This window comes from Marmota monax, unplaced genomic scaffold (genome assembly GCF_021218885.2).
Source record: "Marmota monax isolate L192 unplaced genomic scaffold, Marmota_monax_Labrador192_F-V1.1 WCK01_AAM20220418_F8-fsc00155, whole genome shotgun sequence".
NCBI lineage: Eukaryota > Metazoa > Chordata > Mammalia > Rodentia > Sciuridae > Marmota > Marmota monax.
The window spans coordinates 3,573,289-3,581,856 of NW_026694554.1; the positions used below are offsets into that span (position 1 = coordinate 3,573,289).

At 41.8% G+C, this 8,568-nt stretch overlaps 1 protein-coding gene and 1 non-coding gene across 2 annotated transcripts; one reads left to right on the forward strand and one right to left on the reverse strand.

Moving 5' to 3' along the window:
* Nucleotides 1-681: 681 nt before the first annotated feature.
* On the reverse strand, nt 682-6,443 carry LOC124076876 (rhox homeobox family member 1-like). The gene is made up of 3 exons (XM_046420951.1): nt 6,052-6,443; nt 4,534-4,579; nt 682-795 (listed from the first exon to the last, which is right to left on the reverse strand). The coding sequence occupies exons 1-3, from the start codon at nt 6,441-6,443 to the stop codon at nt 682-684; spliced, it is 552 nt and encodes a 183-aa protein (XP_046276907.1).
* Trnaa-ugc (transfer RNA alanine (anticodon UGC)) lies at nt 4,998-5,070 on the forward strand. Its single transcript has one exon. It is a non-coding gene; the product is annotated as a tRNA-Ala (tRNA).
* Nucleotides 6,444-8,568: the final 2,125 nt, after the last annotated feature.

Genomic DNA, 8,568 nt, shown 5'->3' on the forward strand with positions numbered 1-8,568 from the left:
TTTCCAGCTATCACCCTGCTTTCCTAAGAGTTTATTCAACACTTTGGCTTTGATGGTATTGCTGTTTCTTTGGAGCAGCAGGACATCTAGGCAATAGCTGCTAGTGGCCACGTGCACCACAAAAACGGAGGGCAGTGAATAGTTTGGAGCTAACAACATGAATGTTCAGTTGCCACCTTCCCATAAATCCTGTGAGTTGCCCTTTAGGGAATTTCTCAGGCCAGGATTCACAGTGAACTCGTCAGCATGGCTAGAACTTGGCCCTCTGTGAAGACACACTGTTCTCTTGCTAGAGACTTGGCCTGCCCCTCCTTGCACATGTAGAGGTCCCAAAGGGGCAGAGTGGGGGTGACGATGGCATGATGGGAGAGGGAACATAGATGAATGTATGGGTCAGTGTGGACCCCCATGAAACTTGGGAAAAGGTGAAGTGCAAGGCCTACTGATGGTGACCCAGGCAAGTCACCTATGAAAGCAGAGCTTCTTGTTATTATGTTGAAATGTCCCTCTTGGAAAAATTCACATCACATTTTCCATATATAACAAATATATTGATAATTCACTTTTTTATTGCCAATATAAGTGCTCAGGAAATAAGTGCATTGTGGGCATCAACAGTAGCCCATATGTCAGTGACAACAGATAAACACATCAACAATCTGGTTCCGGAAGGATGGCAGTCTAGGGCCCCTTCATCATGGCATCATCATCGTCCTGGGTAGGATGAGGTGCATTTCTCAGGGAGGTTTCCCTCAGAGTTTTCCTATGCTTGGCTCTCCTATACTTAAACCAAGTCTACGATCAGAAGGAAAAAGGGACTGGTTTAGTATATTGAAGTTAATGTCATAATGGTAAAAAACACATCATGCAGCCCTATAGGTCACTTGGATTTTTAAATTGCACAGCAGAAGCTTTTTTGTTTCTGTTGCTTTGGAATTTTGCAGTACTGGTAATGGAGCTCCAGGCCTCACACCTCCTAGGCAAGGAAGGATATCACTGAGTGATATCCTGTCACCAGAAGCTATTTTTTTAAAAAATAATTTTTAGTTGTTGATGGACACAATACCTTTATTTTATTTATTTTTATGTAGTGCGGAGAATTGAACCCAGTTCCTCACACATGCTAGGCAAGAACTCTACCACTGATCTACAACCCTAGCCCACCAGAAGCTATTTTCTTATTGCTCAAATACCTCAGGGGGCCTGGCTGTAGCTCAGGAGGGGGGCACTTGCCTAGAGTGCAGGAGGACCTGGGTTCCACCCCTAGCACTACAAATGAAACCACCTCAGGAGACTAAACACCCTACTCACTCCTTCAGCTCATCCTTAGTGAGCACCAGCTCTGTGCCCTGCTCTGGAAGAGGCTGAGTTCTTTATTTTCCTCCTTCCAATTCTAATGTTCTCTACTGGTTTCTTGCAGGTTTGGATGCAGGTCTATCTTGTGAGTGGCTCCTGGTCCCTCATGCTAACCCTGCACCTGCTAACTACTGATAAAGCACAGTCTGTATCCTGACAGTTGTCCATGGGCCATGCAGCTGCCTCCTGTTTCCTCACTAGGGATAGTTTCACTCTGTTTGTGGGGATGTTGGAATACCCCTCCCTGTTGAAAAACCCATCCTCAGTGTGAAGTCAATATTCAATAGGAAGGGGTGTGGGTGTGTGAGACCTTTGGCAGAGGGTTCCCTTCAGGGTGGCCCCTGGATCATTTACCTCTGAAACCTTTTGAGAACTGAAAGAGTATCTGAAAGGGAGGACCAGACACTGCTTTGACAAGGTTAAGGGACTTGAGAGCAACACAAGCCAATGTCAGTCTTGCCCCAGCAACCTGCCACAGCCTCCAAACCTCTCTAGAGACAGGACAAAGTCAGCTCACAGTTTCAGCTACAGTTCCCAGATCCTGGACAGTGGTGCTATTGCTCAGCATGAAGGGGCACCCTAGGCCCCACTGTTCAACCAAGATATGCAAGAGCTGTCCCTCATTCCTAAGGCAAAAAGCTGCAATCATAATTGCAAATATTAAAATGCAAAAGGAAAACATTCTGTCAGGTGTCATTATCCTCTCAGCCTCCTACTTGATGAGTTTTCCATTGTATTTAGTTCTTTGGTAAGTTCTTCCACTGTAAATGTAAATGACACAAATGGCCTCCCTGCCCTCACACCTCCTTCAGCTACATGAATATATAATTTAAAGAAGGTATGTGTAAGGAAGCTCAGGCTGAGTGGGATCCAAAAGGTCCCATCCCTCAAGTCTACATAAACATAAAGGTTACAATGGGGTAATTGTGTGAGCTGATGTTAAGTGTGTATTCCCAAGACTGGTTTCCTAAAACACTTCTATTATATATGCAAAAGATATGGAGAAATTGTATGTTATGTTTCTCGGGAAATTCTCTCTGCAGATTTTGGATGTAGATGAGAACATCTGGGTTTTTCCCCTCATTTGTCTCCTGTGGCTCAAGTTCCCTTTAGAACTCCATAGAGGTGAGACATGTGACCCAGGGAGGGCAAAAGCAACTCACCATACCTTCAGATTTTCTCTTCTTCTGACTTTGCCTTACTACCCTACAAAACACTCCCAACCGCTTCCCAACTTCTCCCACCTGAACCAGGCTTGACTGTGGAGCCTGGCATGTGGCATTAGTACACCAGTGCTCAGTGGCTTGCTTTGTGGAGCTACTGTTCTGGGCACCTACCATCATGTCCACAGCCTGTTTCCATCACTGCACTCACACATGCACGCTGCAACAAAGCTAATAATAATATTAAGGTCATCCTGATATTTCTTTCCTTTGTTGTTGTTGTTTTGAATTCATCATTTTGGATTTTAGTCTTGGGCAGTCACTGTTTATTCTCATGACCTGACTATATTTTAGTCATCACTGACTAAAGGAATGAAAAATCTGTAATTAATACAGGTAGTTATCACCCTGAAAAGAAGGCCATACCCCAAACACATGCCTATTTCACAAAACCCAACTCTTTAAAATAGAACAACCAAAATACAAAAACAAATCTTTCCATGTCAGAAAATATTCAAGAGAAGACTTATATATGCATTTAGTTCGGAATCTTCAAGGGGTATTTTGATCCGAGATAATTTTTTCTAACCCTTTCATCCATCTTAGCTTAAGTGAAATTAATTCAATATTATTCTTTTTGCTGGTTTCACTCTGTAGATAAATTTTCAAAGCTTTTGAAAATATCTGTTATATTCCATCCATGTATATTCCAACTATAATGTTAATATGTTTTGGCAATGTTTTTAGGTGGACACATCACAGTATCCTGGAAAATTATAATTAAAGGCTGTCACTCGCTATTACCTTACTCTAAACTGACAAAGACTTGATTTACATTAATACTGCAGGGAAAATATTGACCCTGATCTCTACAAGGCAGCCCCCCAACCTGCAGTCCAAAGGCAGGTGAAAATCCCAGTGACTTTTTGTTCAAGAGGTGAAGGCCAGGGCCCTGGATAGGAGAGAGCACCAGGTACTTGTGCTTTTCAGGTATGTGGTCATATCAGTCTCAGTTTAACTAATCATATATTAGTTACTCACAGAATATGTTCTATGGGTGAATTATTCCCCCTCATCCCAATATGTAGAAATCCACTCATTTAGTTAAGTGCTTATGCTTGGTTTAAATAACTTAGTACAAACCTGGTATAGTGGTGCACGTCTATAATCCCAGTGACTTGGGACACTCAGGCATGGACTGCAAGTTCAAGGCCAGCTTCAGCAACTTTTTTTTTTCTTTTTTATAGTACTGGGGATTGAATCCAGGGGCATTTAACCACTAAGCCTCATTCCCAGCACTTTTTACATTTTATTTAGAGATAGGGTCTTGCTGAGTTGCTCAGGGCTTCGCTAAATTGCTGAGGCTGGCTTTGAAGTTGCTATCCTCCTGCCTCAGCCTCCCAAATCACTGGGATTACAGGCATGTGCCATCTAGTTTTGGCAACTTAATGAGACCTTGTCTGAAAGTTAAAAAAAAAAAAAATAGAAAGGGCTCAGGCTGTAGCTCAGTGGTAAAGCTCCCCTGGGTTCAATCTTTAGTACTAAAACAAAACAAAACTAATCAGTACAATTCAAACAACTTAAAAACTTTCTCCTCCCTGCATCAATGTGAATACTTCCAAGGCAATCTGAGCCCAAATGTGAATTAGCACAGAAGTGCAGTTTAAAAGATATCCATGGTAGAAGGAATTGAACTTTATTTATTGAATATATCTCTGCATTATATATTTCTATAATTATTCAGATGCATATGTATATATTTAACATTGTACATAGAATTGTTTTGTTTTTTCCTTTAGGAAATTACTTTCTCTTTGGCAATGGGAAAGAACAACAAGTTGGAGTTTACTCACTTCATTTTCCACCAAAATTCAAAACTTGTTTGCAAATGTAAAAAGGACAATAAAACAATAAAAAACACTAACTTGAAATTTTCTAGCACAAAGCTGTGTATGACCTAAAGTAGGTTTTCAAATGACTGTTCAGACAAATTGCTGCTTTCAGACTTACTGACCTGCACTTTGGTTTCAGCCACATAAATACGTCTTGCCAGCTCCCTTCTATGGAGAGAAAACCACAGATGTTTAGCATTGGGTGTTGTGGATGAAATAAAATATAATATACATTCTGTGCTTGTTTGAAATTTACAATCTCACCTCACAACTACTTAAGCATACTTTTCTGTAATTCTCTGGAAAAGTCTCACTTTAGAAATGGTTTGACCTTAGCGGGGCACAGTGGCACATGCCTGTAATCCCAGTGGCAGGGGAGGCTGAGACCATAAGGGAGGATCGCAAATTCAAAGCCAGCCTTAGCCGCCCTGAGACACTAAGCAACTCAGTGAGACCCTGTGTCTAAATAAAATATGAAACAGGGCTGGGGTTGTGGATTAGTGGTTGCGCGCCCCTGAGTTCAATCCCCAGTACCCCCCACCAAAAAAGAAATGGTTTTACCTCATCAAAAAATTAAAGGTGGGCTGGGGATGTAGCTCAATTGATAGAGTGTTTGCCTTGCATGCACAAGGCCCTGGGTTCAAACCCCAGCACCACCAAAAAATAAATAAACAAATAAAGGTGACAATAACTGTTCAGTAGTCCAAACAGATAACTTTCCCATGTTAAAAAAATAAAAATTAATGCAAAAATCTATGAGGAACAAGTTATATAAATTTTAAGTACAGGATGGCTACAGCACTGAAGTTGCATGATAGTAAGTCATTCTCCTGATCCTGATTCAAATAAAATTTCATTTACAAAAGCAGACCTCTAGCACAGACAATAAAAGAAAAATCAAGTGGACTACATCAAAAGTAAAGACAAATCAAAATACATAATCAAGAGAGTGAAAAGGCAACCACACAATGGAAGAAAATATTTGAAAATTATATATTTGGTAAGGAATTTTTCAAAACAGTTTTGATAGTTCCATATACTGGAATATTACTCAGCCTCAGATATGAGGCTAATACATGCTACAACATGGATAAACCTTAAGGACATTACACAAAAAGATATAAGGTAATCACCAAGAGACAAATACTATAGGATCTCACTTATACGAAGCACCCAGAGTGATCGAATTCATAGGATAAAAAAGTAGAATACTGGTACTGAGCCCCGATCAGGACGAGGGGGTAGGGAAAGGAAGTTGTTTAATGGATTTAGAGTTTCATTTCAGCCAGATTAAGATGTTTTGGGGGTTCTGTCCCACCACAACATGTAAATACTTAACACTGCTTAGATCCACACGTCAAAAGTGGTTTAGATAATAAATTTCATGTTTTGTGTATTTTATTACAACTTTGAAACAAAACAACAACCAGCTAACTACTGATTTCCAGACTTAATTCATGTTAGTACCACATGAAAATGTTGACCAGATTCCCACAAGGCAAACCCCACAGAGCAGAAAGGCAGGTGAAGACCCATGCTTAAGAGGGGCAGGACAGGACGGGGGCCAGGACAGAGGAAAGTTATCCCCAAAAGAACCTGAAGTCCTGGAGAATGACCCCCTCCCAGAGCCAGTCACTTACCTGCTGACCACATCAGGATATTGAGTAACTTGGAAAACACTCTCCAGTTCCTGCACCTGCCATTGTGAGAACTTGTATTGGATTCGAGGACGCCTGCGCGGAGGCAGCGGAACCACTGGAGCCAATTCTTCCCTCTCCACAGATTGCGCCTGTTGCTGGGGCTCCAGGCTACCGCCATGGCGGATGACGCCTACTTCGCCTTCTTGGATCATGCCACCCTCGTGCTTCTTGTTGTCGAAGAAGCCTACATCTTCACCAACGTGGCCACTTCCGGCTGCTCCTTCCCTTTCGGCTTCCACTGCTACACCTTGCTGATCTTCAACATTCATATCTACCTCACACATCCCTGGGCCATAGTATGTAGGGCCACAATACTGATCTTTGCGATCCATGGCCGCCGTCGCTAAAAAAAGCCTCTAGCTTCTACAACCGCAGTGCACTCTGGGAACACAGCCGGGGCCACAGCTTGGTGTTCCTCCTCGATCTGCAGCATTGTACTGGTTTCTAGGGTTCTGAGGTAACTTAGGTCCCTTGGATGATGCTCAGGCTCCCTTCCAAAGGATTGCTATTGTCTCCCTGCTTATAACCTGTGTCTGTGAGTGGAACTTGCTTAGGCATTGCAAGTGATGAGATGTGGCCAAAAATAAGGGTCTTATAGAGAAAAAAGGTGCCAATAGGGGACGTGACAGAATGGGGGGACAAACATTCTACTTAACTGAATATTCCACCTCCTTCCCATCTAGGACCCTACAGAAGGGATAATGCTGGGTTGCAAGTTGATTTAGGGGTGGAGAAAAAGGGAGGAAGTGAGTTCCCACACTGACCACAGGACCCCTTAAGTGAACATTTGGAGAACATCTCATCCCATCCTACATAATTCCCATGGCTGGCTCAGACTAGGAGTTAATCTGACCTGATCCTCTAAGGAACAGCTTACTCTCAGTTCCATCAAGAACACTGAAAGACAAACCCTTAAGGGAAGCAGCTGCACATTGGTGTTGCAATGCTAGAACTTGCTGGGTGTTGAGGCACACTCTACAAGAAGCCCCATTAGTCCCTTGAGAATGCCCAAATACTCCACAATTTTGATACTCAATTCACATCAAGTGTGAAACCCTGCTCAAATCTGATCACATCCTAGAATGCCTATACTGAGGTCCTTCCTGTTTCCTGTTGTAATAAGGATAAATGAGTTAATATTTTTAAAAGCATTTAGAATAGTATCTTCACAGGAAGAAAAAAATCAAAGGAGATGGAGAGAACTACTGCATTTCAGGAAAACTTATCTTGATCACAAGAGACATTAGTTTCATAAAATCTCCTTTTTCCTCTCTAAGATGCCTTTGTCTTCACAATCTGTTGGCTTGACCCTTGAGACATAATATTTCTTAAAGCTTCCCCAAGCACATGCTTATCATTAAGGAAAGCTACAAAATGTCCTAGAAAGAAAGATCAATTCAGCTCTGTCTGAGACACTTGTGATGCTCTGGTGTTTAGTGTTCAGAACTTGGAGATCAGAACTAGATGAAGAGTGTGAAAGATAAAGAGGAGAAACTTCAGGCAGGGATGCAGGGCAGAGAGAAAAGCATATGCAGGACTGACAATGAAGACTGTCAGGACAGAACAATGGTAGTTTAGGAGTGTTGGCTTCAGAAGAGCTTTCAATTAATTTCTTCTATTCCATGAAATGAAATTATTTGAAATGGGCTTCTCAGGCAATCTGCAAATTGGGAGCTGTGGCGTGAATCTGTTTTGTAGACCTGATTTAGATGGCCAGTGTACTTTTTAATAAAATATGTTTCAGTTCATTGCTATTATTTAAGGAACTGAAGGTTTTATAAAAATGTTTTGATATTTGATCAACCTTGAAAAATGGGAAAATCCGGCAGTCCTGGCCCAGCATTCCTAGCCAGCAATACTGAGCTGGAACTGAATATTGGTTATCCCCTTTGCAAGAGGCATATTCTTCCACACTATGCCACACTCTCCACCTTGCTTGCTTCTCTCATTGATGTTACCTGCCTGGCCTTGGAAGCATTTGAATTTGCTACTCTGATCATTACAAGTGTTTAATTCCATCAAATGTCAGGCATATCAAGCAGAGAGAAAGACAAGATGAACCCCATGTTCCCATCACCCAGTTTCCACAATTACAAGATGAACCCCATGTTCCCATCACCCAGTTTCCACAATTATTCCTAGACAGCCTGGTTTTATGAACACCCAAGAAATTCTTCAACACATTTGCATCTGCCTCTGGATTTCTGGGATGCAAATCTAAACATCATCGTTTCATCAATAAATATTTCAGTGTGTATTTCTAAAAGAGCTGAATGTGTGCCTCCCAATCAGACCTCTTTTTTTTTTAAAGAGAGAGAGAGAGAGGAGAGAATTTTTAATATTTATTTTTTTAGTTTTCGGCGGACACAACATCTTTGTTTGTATGCGGTGCTGAGGATCAAACCCTGACTGCACGCATGCCAATGGAGTGTGCTACCGCTTGAGCCACATTCCCAG

Bases quoted from the DNA above. Each gene is read 5' to 3' on its own strand.
- LOC124076876 (XM_046420951.1), bottom strand. From the start codon at position 6,443: ATGGATCGCAAAGATCAGTATTGTGGCCCTACATACTATGGCCCAGGG. The intron at 4,580-6,051 runs GTAAGTGACTGG...TTCTCTCCATAG, and splicing joins TATCCTGATGTGGTCAGCAG to AAGGGAGCTGGCAAGACGTA. The intron at 796-4,533 runs GTCAGTAAGTCT...TTCTGATCGTAG, and splicing joins TGGCTGAAACCAAAGTGCAG to ACTTGGTTTAAGTATAGGAG.